The sequence below is a fragment of the Plectropomus leopardus genome, chromosome 20, assembly GCF_026936395.1.
Source record: "Plectropomus leopardus strain MGB_pleo_1.0 chromosome 20, ASM2693639v1, whole genome shotgun sequence".
Lineage (NCBI taxonomy): Eukaryota > Metazoa > Chordata > Actinopteri > Perciformes > Serranidae > Plectropomus > Plectropomus leopardus.
Window position 1 is genome coordinate 2903820 of NC_142195.1, and position 24654 is coordinate 2928473.

Genomic DNA, 24654 nt, shown 5'->3' on the forward strand with positions numbered 1-24654 from the left:
GAAAACTGGCAAGCTACAGCGGTGTGCGCACACTTTACCAGCTTAAGTCCTCACACACAATGAAGCAGGTGCCCGGGCAACCTGACTTCAAAATAATAATTCCCTTTGAAACATGGGAACGGCAGCCCAACAGATACCTCAATACCACTGAAAAGACACGTGTACTCACCTGTTTGAATGCTTCTGTCTCTGACTGGTAAGGCCTGCAATGCAAAAATATGTGAATATAATGGTCCTCTAATGCTAGGAACAGCCAGCATCTGCTAGGCTATTAGTTAGCTTCATGGGCTTGCTATCAACCTAGGAGAGGTGTTAATTTATTAGCAGCCTAGCACAGCCTACATAATACAAATGTTACAGTTATTTAGACCACTGGTCTCTAGCTTGCTGCTAACGTTAGCTTACCTGTTACATGTTTGTGGACACACTGAGAGCAGCAACAAGGGCTTGTCTGTGAGATGGTGACTGTTTTTTTTAAGAAAGAAGCTTTGCAGCCTTCTCCTCCTCCTTATTTCTCTATTCATTTGTGTTTAAATGGCCTGACTGTCCTCAGCTCTTCAGTGTTGACAGATTTTAGCTTACCTAGCCAGAGTCTTGTCTTGTCACGTGATCAAATGGAGACTTAAGATTGGACCACATTGACAACAACATACACATGTTACCCAGCAATCATCACTGCATTTGTATGTGATCAAAGAAAATATTCAGTTGATTGAAGTTTTTTTTTAAAAAATATTTTGTTGATTCTTTTTGTAGTACATGTAGAACCAGCCTATAATTTTGTTATAGTTTACTTAGTACTGCCTTTTAAGTTTTGAACCATGATATAGATAGATTTGCACATTTAAGGGTATAAATAACAAATGGAATACCAAATTTTTTTTTTTTTTGAAACATTTTTCTTATAAAAACATATTGTGATACTGTGGTTTTGTTAAAGCTTTATTAGGAGCATTATCTGATGTGGCTCACTTGTGCATGCCCCCAGTACAATCTCACTGCCTGCACTGTCTATACTTATGCCCCCGTCCGTATTGGGGGACACCAACATGGGAAATTGTCAAACTGTACATGTAGCGTAATGTAACATGGAAACAGAACAACATCCAAGTGCATGGTGGGGCCGCCAGATAAAAGATGAGAAAACGGAGGAATTTATTAAATCAGGTTTGACAGGTCAAGGTAATCACACAAAAATAGCTCTTATCTTATTAAATTAAAAAACACATGCCGTGATCTTTGAAATGTGCCAGTTGAGACACATGCAGAATTCACCAATCAATCAAAACTGGGGTCAAATCTGGGGTAGGAAACTATAATTATTAAAAAAAACCTCTATTTATTATTACTATCATCTATTTTATGTGGGGTGAGAATTCTGAGGAAAAAGCTACACAGCACAACCACAAGAATTTATTCAAGAATGGTTTGTCAATTCACATAAATGTTTACCCTAAGAGATTAAGTAAATTAAAGGTGGAGTCAGTGATTCTTGAGAAAGATTGTTAATTTTGCAATGTAGAGTTCAGCACCTTATTGCATGTGCCAGATTGACCCTCTTGCTCCTACTGCCTTTGCCTTGTCCTATGAATGAGCATGAACACCCCTTTTTCTGATTGGCTGCAATAATAGTGTTTGACAAAAAGTGCATTTAATTAGAATTGCTGACTGCACCTTTAAAGGAGCTATACGTGATATTCAGAGCATATCTATGATTCGAAGTCTGAGCAGGGATTGTCTGCACACGGCTCTCAACATGGAGGTGGCTGAGCTGGTGGCTAGCAGCTAATGATGATAACAACAGTGCTGACAGTAAACAGTGTTAACCAGAGGGGAGCTGGAGGGAACAAGTGACAATGCGTCATCAGCCATAAGGTGGCATTTAGCAAGTTACTGGGATAACAGTAAGCATATTTCCAATACAGATTTGAGCAAAACATAATATTTTTGAAATGTTGATGACATACAATTGCGAGATGACTGCGTTTCCACTGAGTGATGTTATGCGACTTCTCCTCTGGTGATAACATTCCAAGAAGCATAGTTATTGATGTTCAAAAGATGGATTTCATTTCTATTGAACCCACCGCACTTGTCGTCATGATTTCTGACCAAAGGCTACGTAGATGTGTTATGCCCGCAGTAATGGAAAGGCAAGCCCCTTATACGTAAGAGCAGCCACGTATGAGGGATTTCTGGGAGGTGATAGTCCACGATTTTACAGAGGAATTATGGATACAAAACTTCCGGATGATCTGCCCAATTTTTGAAGAGCTATGCGATTTAATACCTTTTGTAGGGCCTGCAGCATCACGAGGGAGCCAGTTCTTACTGACAAGCACATAGCCATAGCATCACGTGACCTAGAAAAGCAAAAAAAAAAAAAAAGCGTTTCGCAAAATATCTATACCTCATGCGTCAAGCATAAAAACATTTTTGCAATGAGTTTTTTTATTGACCTATTTCCATTAGACATGTTTTATATTCACAATTTCAATTTGTGCAATTTGAGGGTTGATGGAAACCTAAGAAGTGGCACTATTTTTTTTCCCCATGCGTGTTTGGAACTAGGTGGAACATTCTTGGGGAAATTAATAACTCCGTTGGGATAAACACACAAGATGGCTGCGTTCTAATGGGGTTGAGTTAATCATGATCATGAGAAGAACACCCCCCTTATGTCGTATTTATGAAGTATAAAGTATGTAGAAGCTTTGAGTTCATGAGTTGTGACGTTTTTTACTTTCAGAAATGATGCAGGCCATGGACTTAAATTTTTCGGAGGATGGTAAGCTAATGTATTGTAATTTTATATATAAAGTTGCTGTAATTTTATATGCCAGAGGAAATTGATATTCCCAATGGCCTCATCTTTTTCCTCTAACACTCCGCCTTTGCATTTCGTGACTGGCTCGCTAGTTTGCTAAATTGTTAGCCTTGGTGGCGTTTAGACGGCAGCAGCAGCGTCCATGTCACTGTTGCCTCCATGACTTGAATGCAAAACATATCATGTATGTGGCTTCTCATGTCGTAACAACAAGCTCATGAGTTCCATTTGAATCCAGCAGAACTCACATGCACTAACATGTATGTGCAGCTTAAAGAAAAGAGCAGCTCAGATTATATCACACACAGAGGGAGTGTGACTTCATTCTCTGCTCAGGTCGCCGTCACTCCACTATATCTTTAAATAGAAAATAGTGCTTTGCTCATGTGTTAATGCTCTGAATGTCATATAGAGGTCCTTTAAATTAAGAGTGGGCTCAGCTGGGACTGTGATGGGTGTAGATTATTGACAGTAACTTAAAAGGGACACATGGAGGGGTAAAATTAAAGAGAGATATGCTAAGATTCTTATCTAAACTTCTTACTTTTCATGTAAACAAAGTGCATGAAATTCAGTATATTCTGTTTTGGATGAACTGTTGTGGAAGCTTTAAAAGTCTAATACTGACTTTTTTTTCCCCATTTGAGCGAGACAGGGAAATGTTGAGACATTTTATTTTGGAAAAAAACACTCAAAACTGTTATTTCTCAGCAAATTCTTAATGTGACGGGGATGTTGGGATGACCTGGTCATTTAAAAATATTGGTACATTTGCAATAAAATAGAAAAAACATTTGGCCTTAAAAGCAAAACCAAAAAATAAAACAACCTAAGACTGAAGAGGAAACTATTGCAAAATATTTTGAAGAAGTCACACAAAGTCTTCTTTGTAGCAGCTCACTCTGTGAATGAGCCTACTGCTCATGAGGATTCACACTCTGAGGTCAATTCAAGCATTAAGCATCAATGAGCACACCGGAAAAAAAAACCCCAAAAAATTCCCTCCATCCCTCAAAAAAGGGCCCAAATTCAAATCTATCTATTATATAAATAAAATGACAAAAATATATAAAGATGCTCCAAAATCACAAAGCTCATCCACAACATGCTCCGCATTAACGTCATGGATGGCCAACAAGCTTTCATGACCACATGTGCGCACATGTGGAGTTGCGTGTGTACAAACTACATGTTGTTGGTTGTTGCTACTGTTGGGTTTGCACGTGAGGATGCTGGAGGAAGGGAAAACTGTAGGTTCCAACTGTCGGGATTTTGGTCTTTCCATGGCGTGCATGGCTTCAGAGTCAAGGCTTCACAGGCTGGATGGACAGCAGGCTACCGAATTTGAAGTGCTGGATCACGGGGAACTTCTCCAAACACTGGAAAAGAAAACCAGAAAAAGCATGTTTCAAACAAAGTACATGTTAAAGCCTCCAACCGCTCTCAAATCCTTCTTCACAGTGACAGAATTGGGCAGGAAACTTTGAGAATGAGAATCATTTCTGCTCTTTTTTATTCCTCATATAATCACATCAGTCACTTTTTAGTAATCAAATGAGTGCAACGCCATGAATGTTTTAAAAGGAAAGACGGTTAAGGCCACGTTTAGACAAGAACGGCTCTACTAAAAACAGAAAAGTCTGTCCTTTGTGTTTTTTTTTTAAAAAAAATCTGCCTTCATATGACAACATTGTGAACACAATCCTCGTGTACATGGATCCGCAAAAACAACCAAAAACACTGCAGTATGTATGCCACGCCAGTAGTTGGCGGTGTAACTTTGTAATGAAGGGGTGGTGTTTTTCAAAAGATTACACTCTGGAACCTGGTTTCAAAAGTTTGCGTTTTCAGGCCCCCAAAATGTGAACGAAAGGTCAAACTGCAACAAAAATTTAACGTTTCATGCGAGACCTAAGTGTGCACCGTGACAGTTCAACGCATGGCTTTAAGTATATTTAGACCAAGGTTTGGATATGATTAATCTCAGAATTCTGACTTTTATCTCAGAATTAACCTGATGTCAGTCCTGTCGTTGTAAAAATGTGTGGATTTTCTGACCATCATCGAAAGTATCACTTACTCTAGTTCTGCACCAGTCCATTTTTTAAAAGATTTTTTTGGGGCATTTCTGCCTTTATTAGAAAGGACAGGAGATTGTTAGCGTGAAACGAGGGAGAGAGAGGGGAAAACATTCAGCAAAGGGCCACAAGCTGGAATCAAACCCACAGCTGCTGCGACAAGGACACAGCCATCATATTTGGAGTGCGAGCTTTATCCACTCAGCCACACAATGCCCCCAGTCTATTTAACCAGTATTTTTAGCCACTTACCATACACTCTCATTACATTTTCAAATATACCCAAAGACGATGACACACAGTAACATTTTGTGAAATTTATATTGAAGTCTAGTATTTGCTTCATGATATAGATCAGCTCCACAATGTAAATAGTTCTTCAATGGCCCATGTTACACCCTTCCACCAAGTTTCATGAAAACTGGTGTTTCTTCCATTACCTCGCTGACAAACAAACCAACCAAACTAAAAAACATGACCTCCTCAGCGGAGGTACTGGGGCTGTATGAGATACCTGTATATAGTCATTGTATTACACATACAGTAGTAGCTGGCAGTCGACGTGCTTTCGGTTTGCAGAAACAGATGGTACAGGGGTTGATATCAAAACTTATTTATGCCACTTTAAAAAAGACCTACTAAAAAAATCAATATCAGTGTAAGTGGACGCTGTATTTAGAGTGTTTTCAGGGCTTTTCCTCGCCGTCACACAGCCTTTTCCTTTGGCACTACATTTCTTATCCGCTGCCTGTCAGCTGTTTGGGTCTATAAGTGCTGTTAGTGGCTGATACACACTAACTGAAACAAAACTTCCCGTTGAAAACACTCAATGCAGCTTCTGTTTAGACTGATATTGTATTTTTAGGTAGGCCTTTTAAAAAGTTGCTAAACAACATTTTTATATCAAGCCCTCTATACAGTGATGCTGAGCTGTGGGGTGCGCCGTCTGTTTCTGCAAACTGGGAGCACATCGCCTGCCAGCTACTGTATGTAACACACTGACTATACATGAGTATCTCAATACAGCCCCACTTCAAAAACTATCACTTTAAAATTTGAGTTGTAACAAACTAACATTTTCCTTTAACACAGATATATGACTCTGATGCCTTTCTTCAGTATCTACTTCATATAAATTGGTTACCCACAATCAGAATTTATTAAGTAGACCATATATAAAACAAAAATATACATCCCTGTCCATTCATCATTCAAGTATGTCCCTAACATGAGCTATATAAGCAGGTGTGGAAGCTGTGGCAGCATCTGAGCATCTAAACAGGGAGTCTCTATTGAGGTTTAGTCACAGGACACATCCTGGTCTTTGACTCAGACACTCAGTGGAGCCCAGAGAGTCAACCTTGACCTGAAGCGTTTGCTGCTAACTCTTCCCACTGGCCTTCCACTCTGAACATGTTTAAAATGGCTGTGGACGAGCCCAGAGGAAGGCCTTTGTGCGTGCCGCCACAGTCCTGGTGTTGGGGAGCGACGGTGGGGGTAGTGGGTGTCTGCATTGGGGGTTGGGAAACTGCGCTGGGGGAGCACAGTGGAGTTGAACTCTTGTGCTCGGCCTATCTGTGCCGTGACGCTATCAGTCATGATCATCTGGACAGAACTGGGGTGGAAACACATGCCTCAGAGAACTTTGGTCTCAACATGAATTTAATCGATGAAAAATCATCAGAGAGTCTATACAACACGTTCACAGGACATCATACTACACTGTCAGGTAATAGATACAACTAGCCTATTAAAATGGATTAACAGATTCAATAAACATTACTGAAAAACATTTTGGCAAACCTGACGATGTGATGACATGTCTCCTAATTTGATCCAGATTTGTGGAGCTGTATGTGCTTTTTATCAGAGTCAGAATCTGATGTATTGCCAAGTGGGTTTTCACATATGAGGAATCTGCCCTTACTAACAGGGATTTGAAGCCGTTATATCTAAAACACCAAACTCCACTGAGCTGCTGCTCTGCCGCTGCCTCCATCAGCTGTTGTCGAAGGTAAAGAGGAGACAATATTAAAATACAATGAACACTGAAATTGATCTTTTTAGGTGCATAAAATATGTTTTGCTGCGACCCCGTCCACAGCAGGACATCACTTAAATTCCATGCTGGTGTTGTGGGACTGTACTTTATTTATCAAAAGGGTGTGGCTTTTTTTATTTAAAATAATTTTAAAATACTACCTTTTAAAGTCATATGTCCCTCACCTGAGCCAAAATTAAAAGCACAAGTCCCTCCACAGTGCTGACATTTTAAAAAAATTCCTGACCTGTGTTAAAGCTCCCCTTCCCCCCGATAGGTGACAGTCCCTTTTTGTAAACACTGAGGGAGGCCGGTGCGTCGACGAAGAGCGTGCGCAGAAGCCCAACTGAGGTGTTTACATGACGGAACAACTCGACTTCTACTCAAATTATCTGGGTGTGTTAGTTCGATTTCAAGAAATTGGATTTAGTCCAATTTCAGTAGGACTAACATGTTGACTTGTATTTTAAAAGTCCAGTTTTAGTCGTACTGACATAATAATTCCACTTTTTCTAACATTATGTAAATGTATTGGGTGTAACTCCATTTTATGATCCTGTGATTTAGTCAGGGTCTAGGTGTCTAGGTTAAGTGATTTGTTTCTTTTTTTGTTTTGCGTTTTTCTTTCTCTTTTTTATTGTCTTTTTTTATTTTGAAACTCCTGAGTGGTGTCTGTACTAGTTATGTTAAAGCACTAATTATCCTCATGCAAAATCTGTATATTTACCAATTATGTCTATGTTTGTGCGCATTTGCTAACAATTTGTGCAAACTGACCCCCCTAAATAAAATAATTCAAGCAACTAATCCAAAGTACAGACCTAAACCAACACTGAATGTATCCACTGACAAACAGTGTGTATCAGAGCCTGATATGTGTTCTTCCTCTCTATCATAGAGCTCCACTCTCGTTAAAACTATTAAAAACACATCTATGCACCATGCTCTTGGACTGAAAAAAGAAAAGATTTAACAATCAGAAAAATATAGAATTAGACCAGCCTCATCTGGTGAATGGTTCTCTTCTTCCAGACAGTCTGGATTTTATTTGTTTCTCTCCAGTATGTTAATAACTTGTCGAGACTTAACTTGTTCTCTAGCTCGTCAGACATGATGTGATGAATTAGCCATCTCGAGCAAGTCTGTGCAAGTTAATTTTTGAATAGTGCGTCAAGATGAACTGAACTCAAAAGCTGCTTGGAAAAGGAGAAGAAAAAAAAAAGATATAACTGGGAGTGAATGTGCTCAGAACACAAGCTTTGAAATGTCCAGGAGAACTTGGTGGCTGATGTTTTTTCATGTATGGACAAGATGCACTGTGTGTTTCTGTCTATTCAAGTCAAGCCAACAGTCCGAGTCCATTGTTTCCCCGAGCATGTGTCATATCATGCTTTCAATGTGTGCTCCAAACAGGCTGCGAGGCCTCGGACTTGCCTCGTCTCTCAGACAGAAAGTGGTGGATTCTGCTCTTTCTGGGTCTAGCACAACTCTCTGCCGAAAACCCTGTGTGGGGCCAGGAAAAGGGAGAGAGGAATGCAAGTCTGCTGATGGTTGCTCCAGGCTTGGAGGAAGGTCGGGACAGAGGGAGGGGAGGATTTAATGAAGGGAACGGCAGAGGAGGGAGGAGGAGGAGGGAGAGGGGGAGGGAGAGGCAGACAGCTTGGCCCCTCAGCTCTTTGGGAAGACTCACAGGCTGCTCTGGAAAACACAGGATGTGGGCATGCAGGCGGGGAGAACGAGCTTAGACATCCCCCCAACCCCACCCCCAACCGCCCCCACACACACACACACACACACACACACACACACACACACACACACACACACACACACACACAATTCCATTCTCTCCATTCCTCGCTTAACCCTTTCCTGCCTCTCTCCTCCACTACTCAAAGAGAAGCAGTCTGTCTGGGCGTTTTGCTCGGAGGGAACCCGGTGACAGCCCGGCTCTCAGAAGTCATCTGATTTTTCAAAATATCATGTAAACAAGAAAACAGTTTCTGGAGTCAGAGTTAAGGATGAAGATATTCAGTTTAAACAGCTACATTTCTGTTTCTAGTTTGTTTTTGTTTTTTAATTATATATTGCTTAACTGGATTTCAAGCGTTTTTTTTATGTGAAAATGTGAGAAGTATTCACTCAGTACATTTACATGATGTTAGAAAACGTCAGAATATTGTGTTAGTATGACTAGAACTGGACTTCTGAAATACATATTAAGTCTGACTGAAATTGTACGAAGTCGAACTCTCAAAGTTGGGCTAACACACCTACACAATGTGGTGGGGGGTCAGTTTAACTCTTTCCTGTACACGCCTCAGTCGGACCTAAACTGGCCTAGGCTTTCTGCACACGCTCCACAGTTCCCATGCTGGGCTTTGACCACGACGTCAAACATCATAATTAGTGGAAAAAAAGCTGGGAAAAACAAAAGAACAAGAACTGAACAAAAAAAAACAAGATGAAGGTACTAACTACAGCACAGAGTATGTCCAAAATGTACAGCACTGAAAAGTTCACCTTTCAAATGCACGTTAACATTTTAGTCAGACTGAAATCGTTTTAAGACCAATTTCTGGATGTCAGGCAAACACACCTAGATAATGAAGTTGGGGGTCGATTTATTCCTCCGTGGCCTAGGCGTTCAGCTCAGTTCAGCTCATTTATGTTCAGAGAAGCCATCAATGCACCTTGAATTTAACTATATAACTTTGACCACTCCATCTGTTCTTATTTCTCTCTTGGATGACATAAACTTTTAATAATGAGTGGATCTGCGAGCATAGAAAAAAAAGAATTGCGGCTGCATCATGTGAATTTCATATATTTGAATCCTTAGAAAACAACTTGGCAGAGCGTTGTTCCTGTGTGCTCCAGGGGCACTAAACCATCACTCTTGCCTAACAAGGAATTGATGCACAGACCTGCCAATTTCAAATATCCCATTAAGAGAGACTCTCACTGTAGCCTGCTATTTTTTATTCTGAAAATGTCGGCGTGCAGCTCCATTCGGTGGATGATAAACTGGGTACAGACTTCACTCTGTATCAGTGGTGAACAGGGAAATACAGCGAGTGCTGCTGGACGGAGCAGCGAGTGACAACAACCCTGCCCACATGTAAGAGTACTGTCTGCAGTGGAAAAGCTAAATGGATCTACACTCCAAGTCCATGTCTGTAGGGGTTACTTTTGGTTCCAAAGATACTTTACCAAAAGGTTTTGGTGGAAACATGGCTTATGTTCAGCCTCACAGAGCTGCTAAAATGGCTGCAGACTCTTAGTCTAGTTTTTAAACTCATGAAATAGCTCATGTAAACATCTTCTTTCACAGTCTTGGTCACATCAGCTGATTTTTCAGACTAACATCAGTTCACTTAAATGATCAGTGGATCTGTTCGTGCAGGGGAAGTAACATTCACATAAAGTTCAATTTTGGCGAACATTTATGTGAAAATTCACACCACTGGGTGACTGCAACAATTTCCCAGTGCCGACCTTTGAGGGAACCAAGAGAGCTGCAGTCCAACCTCTGTGTCACACCATCTACTTTTATATAACCCTTCTCTGCTGGAGCATGAACTGCTCCACCAAAGAGGTACAGCCTGGTCTGCAGTCAATAAGGACAGGATAAACTAACTGTGGGGGGATAGTGTTTTTAGCAAAGGAGATCACTAACTTTGACAAATACCTATATCTTCTATAGATTGTGTATCCATGTAGTTCAGCTTTGAGTTTTAGCGCTTTAGTGTTTGATTAGCCAACATTACAAGCAATAATTGTTGCTTTCAAACCTGCATGCACTCCCCCGACTTTTCCCACCAAACTGTTCATCAGACTGATGAATCACTGAGGAACTGGACTGATCAGTGACGATGAGAAAGAGGGAAGCAGGCATACCTCGGCCTTGTACATTCTGATCAGACCCTGGTTGACTTTGGACCAGGAGGGAACGGCACTGATGTTCCACAGCTGGTTGGAGTGTTCTGCAAACGGACCCGTCTTCATCTACAGAACAGGGAGGGGGACAAAAATGAGGTGAAGGAAGGACAAGTCAAACACCTTGTGTAACTTATCCCAACTGGATCCAAAAAATACAGGACAAAAGGAAAACTCAAACTGGTATTAGTTTTAAAACTTTGCTGATTATGGTGGAAGAGGACATCATGTTCTTTGATTTCAACCTTTGATGTGTATCAATAAAGTATATAAATCAAAGTTTATATTTTTTGTTAATTTATTGCGCCACAAAGTTTAAATGAGTTAAAAGGACAGTTTTCTTCATTTTTGATCCAAAATCAGTTTTCAGAGTATCAGACACTCCCTCTGTAGGCTGAAAAAAAGGGCTTTAAAAAGTTTTGAGTTACTTGAGTAATAAATCTTGAGTCAGTTTTAATGGATTACAACAATGATCCATTGTCATAGCAAACACAAAAATGAGACATTTTGGCAAAACATTTTTGAAAAAATAATTATCAAATTGTTTGGTAGCAGCAAAGCCGCTTATGCTGCAGGAGCGAAGTTTCTGTGGCCACTTCATTCTTATTACACAGTGATAATACCTCACCAGTGGAATGCATAAATAACTGAATTCAAGCTGATTTTTCTCTGTCAATGAACAAATGTCTTTAAAGGTCTGTTTTTTTGTTTGTTTGGTTTTTTTTATTTTAGTTCTTAAAGTAGTGATTCAGCAAGGGAATGTGGGAAATGAAGTGCTGGTGATAATGAAGGCGTGTACTTTTGATCCGTCCTGTAAAGGAACAGAACCTCCGGTGTGTAAGGGAACATCTTGAGCTTATAGCAGTAAGACATATAAGATAACAGCGTTGTTCGACTGATTCCACAGTCCACAGTGGGACTCGAACAAGTTTGAAATTCTGTGCTAATGGTTAAAATTTTGTTGTGGACGTCCAACAACTTAACACTGCTCTAACCGTTTTGAAAAATATTAATAGATGACATCAGCTCTTGTTTGTTGTGGTCATCTGTTATGACAAATCCACAGAGAACTGTCACCAACTCTGCAGCTCCTCCCAGATCTACAGAGCTTTACTGTGTTGTTTAGCTCATTGTTTTGGTTTTATTGCACACAACTTTGTTTTGACTCACTCACTCGCTCTCATCTTTTTTTGGCTGTTTTTAGCACAAAAGCTCTGAAAGCTCTAAAAATGACCGGCCCAGAAGCAAACAGCAGAGGCATACAATTAGAGACCAGAGGGTGTCATAGTAGAGCATTTAGTAAAGGAGCTGGTAGAGCTAAAAACAACGTTAACAGAAGAATAACAATTGGATGATTTGCCATAAAAACTTAAAAGGGTAAAAATAATTTGCGGTCATATTTCCCTGCAACCATGAGGCCAGAAAATCATTAATAAAATAAAATTTAAAATTCTAAATAAATAAATAAAAATAAAATAAAATAAAACAATAATGACTATTAGTGTTGGTTTTAAACTGTAAACAACATTGTGAGTAAAGTCACAGGCTTTAAAACCATAAAAATGAGCTGTAAAAATGACAAACCCATACACGGGATCATTTGGCCGATTATTGATAAAATGTTGATCAGTGCAGCTGCAAACTTGACAGGTGAAAGGTGGCTGTAAAACTGAGCTGAACTCACAAGCAACTCTGACAAACTCTGAATCTGCTTAGAAATTTAAAATATGACAGCATCAATTCAGCATTATCTGCACAATGAACTACATCTTCATGTAGATATTAAAAGACAGATCTAAGAAACTTTTTGTAAGGGCATTATTACCACATATATGCATATTGAACTTGGTTCTATGATGGTATGGTTGTGGTTTCTGCTTTTTTTTTTTTTAAATAGCTTTTTTTAAATGTAGGTTTGTTCTCCTGAAGATGATCTGCATAAAATGCAGTTGAAATAAAAATTCAGAGCAAAAAGTACGAGTGTGACTGAAAAGAAGACTGTTTTCCTCAATCACGCTTATAAAAGAAACATGTAAAAAAAATAAAAAATAAAAAACCCTCCTGATAATTTTGCTTTCTTAGCCCCTTGAAACCTGGGATGACATCACATCCCTTGTGATACATTGCAACACCTTTCACAAGTATTCAAACCTTTGAACTCGGAGCACACTGGTTTGATTTCTTTCAAAAATGTGAGCAAAAAGGCAATGAGCAACTTGGCAAAGAGGCAACCAAGAAATTGCAAGACATTAATAGATTTATAAAATATTTTTTTGAAAAGCTAGGGGAAATTTTATAGAGGCCTTTATTTAAAATGATCATACCTTTATATTTAAAATTATTCTATAGAATATTTGTAATTTTTAAGCAGTTCGGTATATTTCCTTGGGTTTTTAAATTGTATTATTATTGTCATTACTACATTTGTATTTACTTTACTGTTTTTTTAAAATTTCTTTCTTTGTTTTGTTGTTGTTGTTTGTTTATTTTTGTTGTTAGTTTATTTTTGTAATTAATTTTCTTTTTTTTTTTTTTTTTTTTACAATTTTCTTGCTAATTACTGGGTCATTTCTTAAGTTGCTCGTTGCCTTCTTCCAGGTTTCAAAGGGTTAATGCATTGATTACTCTGCTTTCAACGGTGTAATCAATGTAGTGAAATGAACATGCAGAACAAAAGGCCTGTTGTTGTTCCAGCAATCATCTGAATAACATTAATAAATTCTGGAATCAACAAAAAGCGGGTTAGCTTACAGACAGAAAACAAATACTTAGAATATACAGAAGAACAATAGGCAGACAGTGACTGTAACAAGCCACAAAAGCAAATGTATGAATTCATAAATGTATGAATGGAGTGAGGACTATAGACTGTTTTCCCACCATTTTTCCCAAGAGGCAGGGGAACCCAAACCCAGACCCCAGGGCATCAATCTAACAACCCCCTCCTTTTTCCATCCCCCCCATCCAACCCCCCCACACTCTGTTCTAGACACTTTCCAGGGCCTCGCATGAGAACACATGGGGGAAGGGCATGGAAGAGGGAGGAAAGGGGGGTGGAGACAGCCCGTACTCCCTGGAGGAAGGAGTGATTCACAGCAGCATGTGGGGAAGGAAGTGACTCATGTTTAGGACGGCACACACATACACACGCACGCACACTGGAGCCTTGTGTGTGAATCAAAAAAAAAGAACATGAGTTTGAAGTATCCACATGTGTGTGAATAGGAGGGAAATACTGGGGCGTACGTATAGAGCATGCTCCGAGGCCCAACTGAGCAACGGTAAACAAAAGAGGGAAAACAAACCTGCAGTCAGGGCTGAATAAGGCCAGTAATGGATCCAAGAGAGGAATAAAGGCCTCAGAGTGTGTTATCATGTTTATTCGCTTTCACTTACTGAAGAAAAAAACATATTTAACATGTTTTGTCATCCGGTTAAAGCTCAGTTAATTTCAATTTAACAGTAAGAGCTTGGAAGTCGGAGCTGAAAAACCGCGCCACACCCCAGTTGACCGCATTCCAGTTGAAAAACCAAGTTACTGTTAGCAATACTGTTCAAGTTAGGTCAGCCATTAGGCAGGTTTCCATTAACCCTCAATTTGCACAAACCGAAATTTTGAAAATAAAATACGGCTAATGGAAACACCCGTTTATAGCAAAAAAGTTTTTACGCTCACTTGAGGCAGTATTTCAGGCAATTCAAAAGAGCCATATATAGCAAAACTGCAACTGAAACACTTTTTTCGCTAATGTAGGTCACATAATGCTATGGATATGCGCTTGGAAGTAGGAACTGTCAGACACCCCTCATTCCTCCACAGTTCCTCCCTCTCGCCCCAATATGGTCACTTCCAGCTCAAAAAAACCCCCGACATGGTAATGGCCAACTAATAATTCCATTGGGTGACGTCATGTTGACTATGTCAATTATTGATAGTCTATAACTGCAGCAGGGAATTGACAGTTAAGGACAATAGCAGCACTGTCTACCATTAAAAATCCACACTAAAAGCCTCGAAAGCAAAAACTTCCCATGCAGACATGTTCCAGCAGTAAAAATCAACAGAGAATATAGAGTAACTAATGCCTAAACCAACTTTTTTAGCTAAAAAAACCCAAAACAATGTATCGTCATACAGCAGTTTCTATGATATCCTACAAAATGCACACACAAAAGTTTTTATGAAATCCTTAAAATTAGTGCCCTGCATAACCCTATGGAGGTTATGTTTAGACAAGTAAAGTTTCTGTAATTAGGGTTAGAAAAAAGGAAACATGGTGAGGACGTACCTTAAAATGACTTAAAGGTCCCTCAAAGTTTGCAGGGTTCCAAACACTAGTCTCCTGAGGAAAGTCCTGTGTTTTGTAACACATCCACCAATCCAAATCTACCTCCTCATGATGTCTCTAGCTAATTTCATCATTCACGACAACTGTACTTACTTTACGTTTTATTAAGGCCCAAAGTTACTCATATTTAAGGGCGGGGCTGCTTGAGTGACAGGCCGTCTGCGAGACAGATCCACCCCTCATTCTTCCACAGCTCCACCCCCTCATCCAAATCAGGGCTGGACAATATGGTTTGAAAATAATACTGCAATATTTTTAGGCTGTATCGCGATACCCAATATGTATAACAATATTTTTGAAATCTCTAAACAACTGTAAACTACAAAAATACCAGCAGCTACTGCCATAAAATAAAGTTACATGAACTACTTTTATAATAAAGTTTAATACTGTTATGTTAAATAAAGTTTAATGTAAAATAAAATACTGTTATAGTAAAGTTAAATAAAGTACTGTTATAATTAAATAAATAAAAGCAAAACCCATGGTGCTATTATTCTGAAGGACCCAGCTTATCTTGGGCTGGAAGTGTTGATGTGTAGACGCCCTCTCGGTCACGTGGAGGGACGCAAAGTGTAATCAGATGATGTAAACGAATTAAACGATATAGTACCACACAATAGGCTTTTTTTTAAAATCGCCATCCGATATATTTCATCATATCGCACAGCCTTAATCTAAATATGGTCACTTCTGGCTCCAAAAACCAAAGATGGAAACGGTAGAAATGCCAAACTTGAGGCTTTAAAATGGGAATACAAAAACTAACAGTGGATGCAGCTAAGGGGAGGAGACTGCCGCCCTGCTGACCAGCAGGACCACAGCGAAGCGCAGCTAAACAGACCGCACTGGGCCAGAAAACATAAAGAATTTGTGATTTCAGCTCTGAAATGTATGTAATGTAGCATTTACAAAGTGTGCATAGTTGGACTGAAACAACAGATTTTAAATTTGAGTTAGTTAATAAACCACATTTCCCCATAATAACTTACTGTATAAAAAGTAAGAAGGAAAAGATTGTGGAGCACCCATAAAATGAGGCTCAGATCCAAGAGTCTATTGCCCCTGTGCATGCTGGGAGTCCTTGCAAAACTCAAAAATGTTATCATATAAGCACTCAGTCCTTCTTCACATATCTCTATCTAATCAACAGTTCAAATGTCAAAGATATTCAGTTTAGAGTGATATAAACAGAAAAACGTATGGAAGTAAATCTGTTTCATCAGATTTTGAAGTAACCCTTCGAAACCTAATCAAATTGTATTGATTTCTTTCAATGACATAGGGAAAAGGCATTTACCTACTTAACAAAAAATGGCCCAAAAATGAGCAAAAAAAAAAAAGTTACAAGAAAATTACCTGAACACAAGCACAAAATAAGCCAAGAATCAAACAAGAGAAAGAAAAATAAAAAGTGCTGAGAGTAAAACAAAAAATAAAATAAAAACAAAATATGTATATATATATATATGTGTGTGTGTGTGTGTGTGTGTGTGTGTGTGTGTGTATTAATTGTATATATATTATTACACTTTTTCTGTAACATAGTTTTAAATATAAAATAATCATTATCATAAATATAGTTTTCTGGACATTTTCCCTTTTTTGGATTATTTTCCAAAAATCCTTTCCTCTTTTTAAAAAGAAATGTTAAGGTAAAATTACTTGTAATTTGTGTAGCATTTCTTGCCAAGTTGGTCATTGCTTTTTTCCCCTTTGTTTTCAAAAGAAACCAACCAATTTGCTCAGTTTTCAAAGGGTCATATAGCTTAGAAAATGTGTCTGAATGCAGCGAAAGACAACTAATGTCGATTCCAGGTTTCACAGGGTTAAAAAGCCATCAAATTATGCATTGAAATTATGTATATATATATATATTTTTGCGTCTAAAGTCAATTCTTTAAAATTTCAATTACTTATTTTTACCTTTATTTTTCAATATTCACATATTCAGAGTCGAAAATTCACATTTTAAAAAAATCCAAAAATATATCTTTAAGATTCTTAAATTCCATAGGCCACATTCACTTGCCAAAATACCGGGTATAAAATACAACAAATATATTTTCAAGTTGCTCAGATTCGATAAGCTAAATTCAGAGGCCAAAATACGAGAAATAAATTCAGAGTAAACCTCCGGAAACCCAAGGAAAAGCAGTCAATTCTAGATCAAGTCAAATCAACATCCAGCTAATCAAGTTAATGCTTCACTGGTCTCAGAATCTCTGGTATTTCTAGTTGCAAAAGTAACACAAAATATGAGAAAAAAAAAAAATCACAAAAACTGTGAGCAATGGATAAGGAGCGGCGCAGAGGCCCTTCTCCCTTTTTGACACAACAGCAGCATCCTTTCATGACCGTGAGGAGGAGGGAGAGGTCAAACAGCAGGAGGAGGAGGAGGAGGAAAGAGAGCGAAGGAGGTGGTGCCTCTGAGAGGGAAGGAGGAAAAGGATGTAGCTGCTCCAACAACGCCCTCCTCTACTTCCCTCCCCTCCTTTTCCTCCGAAACCAAAAACAAAGCGCATGGTTCCTGCTCTGGCAGCCGTCCAACACAATCCATCTGCCTTCCTCTGTCTTCCTCTTCCTTGACAAAGCTGAGGTGGACCAATTTAACTCCAAAAAAAAGGAGTACTAAATAAGTACAATGTCTTCTTAAAGTACACATAGTATGTACGTATTGAATATATGGTGATATGTAGGGCTAGGCAACAGAAAGATATTATATCATATTGAGATATGAGACTATATATCGTCTTAGATATTGGCCATTGTTACAAGGTGATATGAAATAAATCCCTTATGAATGGTTGCAGCACAATTAAGTGATGTACATTTCTCAACTTATCAGACAGTTCTACTTGTTTTAACACTTTCCTTTACCTACTAAGTCATTACATCCACATTACTAATATGATTATTGATCAAAAATGGTGTTAATTGTGTTCATTTGTCAAAGTAACAAAAGTCATTCCTACAATATTGTCACATTAAGAAGGTTAATTTTTTTTTAAGTAATTTTTTAATTTTCCAGTTCTAGCATTAGTAAAGTGCTTTTGTGGAGACTATATTCAAAGATATTCAACCACACAGTGAAATGGTCAATAGGGGGGCAGTACTCTTTAGATAACTAGATAACTCCCAATGTTGTAATGCAGAATTGGCAGTTTGTTCTCAACCATCCTTTAGGTAAGGGAAAGAAAAAAAACACATATGGTGAAACAGCAGGGGTTGTTTGGGAATTTCTTGACTGAGGTTGTGATATTATTGGCTGACATCAGTTGGTTCAAGCTTACATAAGCACATGTCCTATTTTGTTTTACAGGGATAAAAAAATGTAATTTTGATACAAGAATAATTTTTTTAAAAATGATCTAAGGGGTTAAAAAAAGGGAATTTTCATTTCATCTCAACTTTAACGTATTTTTTTTAAAAACAACTTAGAGTAAACAGCTTCATTGGAACTACTCGCTGCAGAGACAATGGTCCCAGTGTGCTGTAAATTACCCAAATCATCAGGGTACACGCCTTTGGGATGAGATTCCAATGCTGCTTTTTATAAGTAATTTTTAATGCTTTTCAAAATAATTTACATTCACTTCCATTCTGGTGGGGCGTAATTGGAAATTGAGGGGACACAAAAATCTGAAAATAAAACTAGAAGTGTCTACATGGCTAGATGCTGAAACAGGAAGATGAGTTTGATTTTGGTTTTTTTATGTAATTGGGGATTAAAGAAACCTTAAAGTTAAAAACAAGAAGCAAACCTAGAAAACAAATATGGAAAAAGAAGGTGTGTGAATTTTTCTTAAAGCCTTATTCACCTTATAAAGATAGCAGGCTGCAGAATCAAAACAATGTACTGAAATGTGCTAAAATGCTCTGTGATAATCAATAATTCTCTTTGGCTTTGTCACTATGAGCAACACTTTTTTACATCACACATTGTCTTTTGATCCATTGTCAGTACAAAAATATTGACTCACATGGCTTCAAAGTTATCTACAGTAAAGTGTTACTTTAAATTTTTGCCCACATAGTATGGACTCAAGTTTCTGAATGCTTGAGTCAAACCAAAAGAAACCAAATGTGACAATTTTGGGGGTGCGTTTCATTTTCCCACCTCATTGATGAATTTGATGCACTCCAGAAACATGTAGTCTTGGTGATGCTCGTTGACCACCCTCTCATCGATAAAGTGCCGAGGCTCCAATGTTGGGTGATCTGAGGGGAGAATGAGCTGTGAGTGCACATGTTCACCAGCAGATGTTGCCATTTACCTTCACATCGACTGATGTCTGCCCCCCCCAACGTCACCTCCCGGCACTGCGGAGCTGTCATCATGTGGACTCAAATCTGAACCTTTTACCATCACACAGGAGGAACAGAACCACAGCCTTGACTTTTGGATAGCATAGTAGAATGTTTTTTGATTTTTTTTCAGCGTCCTCATCTTAAGCTTGAATTCAAATTAACTCAAATTATTTAGGCTTAATTAAACAAAATTTTTCTTTAAAAAGGGACACAGCATATTAATGACAATCAGTATAAAGTACTAATGTAAAAATGTCAGCGTTAGCAGGACTGCTAATTTAACTCTGTTATCCCTTAGCAGGTAACAGACAATAGAAACATTAAGAAAGAAAGAAAAAGAAAATAAAGCAACAATTCATACAGAGAAAAAAAGTGTAGAAACAGTGGCAATGTAAACTGCATGGCATGTGTGTTGTGTTGGTTGCGCGTATGCATCATGGATCAATGGATAAAAGGCCAAAGAGCTATGTCTTGCAGATACAGTGCATTAGAAGAAATAAGATTAATTGATCTGCTCCTGCTGCCTGGAGTTGATTCATGTATGCCCAACACATGCATACAACAGCATTAGTATCACACATCAATTCAATAACAAATGAAAATCAATCAGTCAATAACATGTAATCACGATTTATGTGATTTTAGCCCAAACACAGAAGTCAAACAAACATTTAACCCCTCTGCTGAGCGTGAATGAAAAATTCCTGATGTGTGAGCTAGTACTACTGTGCAGCCAATATTTATGCAGGATCATTTGGTAACCATGGCAACATATGACTTCTATTATCATCAGAAAGCGAGATAAACCAGAGGTGCATTGGGACTGGTGTCAAACTTTTTCTTTCTACAGTTTCCTAATAAAGTGAGTGCAAGGTAGAAACTATAATATAATGGTATAATATGCTTCTTTTTTTGTTTCTCTTTTTTTCCTAATTTCTTTCTGTTCTTCGCCTTTCATACAATAATAAACAAGGTCCAACTGCAGTCTGAACTACTTATGCTCAAAAGTAAAACTATTTTTTCTGAACAGTTATTGTGATGTAATTGCAATTAATTTCTATAAATTTAACTACAGACGTGTAAAGAGAGAGTGGGAGCAACATCAACTGTATAACCTCAAAAGATTCATGTGAAGGATATGCAGCCCTTTGGGACTGCTTCAAGAGGAGGTTTTCAGGATACTTAACCCTTTGAAACCTGGAGTAACATCACTTTTCTTGTGCTGCTTTCAGACAACTTTCACAAGTACTTAAATCTTTAAAACTTGATCAAATAATACAATTTCTTTCCTAAAATTAGTGGGAGAAAAGGCAATGAGCCAATGATGGGTAAGAATGTTGTTGCATGTTGTATGTTCAACAAATTGCTTGAAATTGGTTAATGTAAAAAATGTCTCTAGGGAATAGCTAGGGAATATTTATCACTGTTAAATATTTAAAATTACTTTACAAATTATCGTCTTTTTTTTTTTAGAACTTTGTCCAAGTCAGTTCTCTGTTTGTTTGGGTTTTTTTTTCTTTCTTGTTAAATTTTCTGGTAATCTTCTTGTACTTGTTAATAATTTCTTGCTAATTTTTGGGTCATTTATTTTGTTGCTCATTACTTCTTCCCGTGTCATGAAAGACATCAAGCCAATTTGCTCAGGTTTCAAAGGGTTAAGGAATTGCAGCACATAATGCAGTTGTATGGGAACAAATTCACAAATTTGTTCAAAAAAAAAAAAGGGGACAGCTCTGTCACCGACATTGTTTATGTAGAAAAAGAAGACTTCACTCCTTAGCTCATCTGCCAGTAAACGTATTCTTTTAAAAATATTTGATATGTTTTGTTGTTTTGTTTTAATCTATTTTTCTGCTGTCTTTCTGTCTTAAATTTCTGTCGTCTTTCAACAACTAACAGATTTACTCATTTATTTGCAACTCTTTTGGTAAGAAAATTAGTTTTTTTAATCAGGATATAAAATCAATAAAAAAACAATCAGTCATTAAGTCTTAGTTACTCAGCTCATATCAACACGCGTTTATACTTCAGACCCCTCCTTTCACACTTCCATAAATGCCTATTGGTTATATTAATTGTACACAGCCACTCATACTTTTATTCCCTTAAAGTGTAACATTAACAATGTATCCATTACATGTCTGAGCTCATGCCCACGTGCACCTCCCTCAGACACGAAGGGGCTTTTTTTTTTGAAAGTTTGACTGAATTGCTGTATGGAGGCTCTTACCTAAAAACTGGGAGCTCCCCCAGATGAAGGGCAGAAACTGGAAGTCATCCAGTCCCCATACTCCTTGGCTCCCAGCTGGCTCCATTCTGTAGGTCCTCTGCAGCTTCCGCATCACTTCAAGATACCTGCAACCGCACGCACGCACGCACGCACGCACGCACGCACGCACGCACGCACGCACGCACGCGCGCGCACACACACACACACACACACACACACACACACACACACACACACACACACACACGCACGCACACACACACACACACAATGATGTAGAAGTTTCAGAACAGAGTGATCAATAGTTAAGCTAATGTCATGCTAGTGTAGGGCTGTGCAATATAAAGATATTTATTTATATATATATATATATATATATATATATATATATATATATATATATATATATAGAGAGAGAGAGAGAGAGAGAGAGAGAGAGAGAGAGAGAGAGAGAGAGATTAGATATTGTTATATGGTGATATGGAATAAATGGTGTTTTTTTTCCTGATTATAAAGGCTGCAACACAATAAACTGATGTACTTTTTTCAACTCACTGACAGCCAGTGCGAAATGACCGTCTCCTGAGCCCCATCCATCCCATTATCTGTGCAGTCTGGATTAACATGGAGCGCACCGCAGCAGTAACAGCTCACCTGTTAAAAACCTTAAAAACGATAGCCAGCTGGTCATCGACCCTGAGAGCTCCGACCTTGCAGAGGCAGCAGAGGAATGCGGCAAAGGCAGCTTCATGACCTGAGAGGATAAATACACACAAGTCAAAGATGAACAGGATCTGTGGGCAACCCAGTTATTTCTCACTGCTGTAGGATGCACACCTTAGAAAGCTCTTAATCAAGCCTATACGTTTAATGGTCCACTACACACTAATATAGCAACCTGGGTATCATCTTTGAGCAGTATATGTTTTTTGACCACCGTGTCACTGAGCTCGTGCAGTCCTGTTTCCTTCAGGTGAGAAATAACGCGAACAAGCTGTCTGTCACACAAAACACCTGTTCTTGCATTCCTCCATTGGTAAAATTCTGTAAACTTTAAGCTCCGGTTGATAACATATGAAGCTCTGCACGACCTCGCCCACGGTTACTTTTTTGATCTCCTTGTTCCTTATTCTACTTCTCAACCACTCCAGTTCTCAAATCCTGGCCTCTTATCTGTCCCCCGACTCCAGCTGCAAAACAAAAGCTCATCATGCATTTGCACTTTTAGCCCCGACTCTCTGAAACAATTTTCTCCAGTTCATCAGACTTGCTGATTCTTTGGACTGTTTTAACCCTTTGAAACCTGAGCAAATTGGCTTGACGCCATTGACGATAATTAGCAACTTAGCAAGAAATTACCCAAAAATTAGCGAAAGAATTACTAAAAAAATTAAAAGAAAATAACCGAGGGGGGAGCAAAAAAGAATGAAAAAAAAAGTAAAAAACAAAAACAAACAAGAAAATGCAAAGCAATTAAATCATAATAATGTTTAATTATATATACTTCTGTAACAATTTTAAATAGATAATTATAATAATCAAAATTATGTTTTTGGGACTTTTCCCCTACTTTTTTTGATAATTATCTAATAATCTTTTCACCTTTATTTATTTTATTTTTTTGCATTTTTGTGGGATATTTCTTGCAAAATTGCTGATTACCTTTTTGTTCCATGTTTTAGGTAATTAGAAGACTTTGCTCACATATTAGAAGTTGAATGCAGTACGAGAAAACTACTGACGGTTTAGGTCTCAGAAGGTTAAAAAAAACCCTCCTTTACAGGCGAGCCTTCCTATCAAGCCACTCCATGTGTTTTTTGTTTGTTTTGGTGTGTTCCCCTCATTATACAGTGTTCCATATTGTATATTTATTGAATTTTGATAATTCACTCATTTATTTTATCTGAGTACATGAGGTTGTGTAGCGCTTTGTAACAGCGTGTTTTAAAAAGCCTTATATAAATAAAGCTTTACTTACTGAACTCACTAACTCTCAACACAGTAATGCAGTTACAGTGTATCGGTGCGCCTCCATGTGGCCAAAGATATATTAATTTCTGTGTTGCACATCCATATTCTGATACTTTTGCTATCAATTTGCAGAAAGTGCCACATTTTTAAAATATAATAAACACCACAGCAGCTACTCAATTGTCTCTCAACATGACAACATAATGATAATAATAATAATAATAATAATAATAATAACTATTATTATTATTATCATTATCATTATCATTATCATTATCATTATTATTATTATTATCATTATTATTATTATTATAACAACAACAACAACTTTATTTATTTAGCATTTTTCTTAACAATGTTACAACAGGCCAAAAATGGTTGCATTTAGATATGAATCAAAAATGGTTAATTAATTTGAGTTTGAGAGAGGGTAGTTATGCATGTTATGTTACGCACATCACGAAGGTGCAATGCTAAAAAAAAGGGGGAGTATGAGGCAAAAGGGTAACGCCTGCACAATTTCTCCATGCCACACAAGTTTATTTCACACAATGTTTTAATCCTGTTTAGATCTTTGTCAGGTCAAAATGTTACCAACCATATCTCAATTGATAAAAATATTATATCGAGATTCTTTACAATAAAATTTATCCTTCATCACTAAAGTTTATATTAAAACCACTGTCAGTCTACATTACCTATGTTCAAAGCTGTATTAAATCAACGTTGTATATAATCCTCAATATATACAAAAAAGACACCAAAAAAGAATATTGGAATCTGGCCTTTTTCCAATAAAGAAAAAGGCCAGATTCAATAAAGGAATAAAAATCTCAATGAGGGAAGATGCATACCTGTTATATTAACCAACAACAATAAACTAATTTACACTTACTCTTGTGTGTCAT

At 37.9% G+C, this 24654-nt stretch overlaps 1 protein-coding gene across 2 annotated transcripts in view; it reads right to left on the reverse strand.

Annotated features, from left to right (window-relative positions):
• Window positions 1–1398: 1398 nt before the first annotated feature.
• ptpa (protein phosphatase 2 phosphatase activator) overlaps window positions 1399–24654 on the reverse strand; it is a 30322-nt gene continuing 7066 nt past the window's right edge. For both annotated transcript variants that reach the window (XM_042509070.2, XM_088071500.1), the window contains exons 6-10: window positions 22430–22529; window positions 21776–21900; window positions 19355–19455; window positions 10847–10954; window positions 1399–4206 (exon numbers count right to left, since the gene is read on the reverse strand). In XM_042509070.2, the coding sequence (XP_042365004.1) occupies window positions 4132–4206; window positions 10847–10954; window positions 19355–19455; window positions 21776–21900; window positions 22430–22529 (509 nt within the window). In that variant the 3' untranslated portion in view covers window positions 1399–4131. The remainder of the gene's footprint in view (window positions 4207–10846; window positions 10955–19354; window positions 19456–21775; window positions 21901–22429; window positions 22530–24654) is intronic.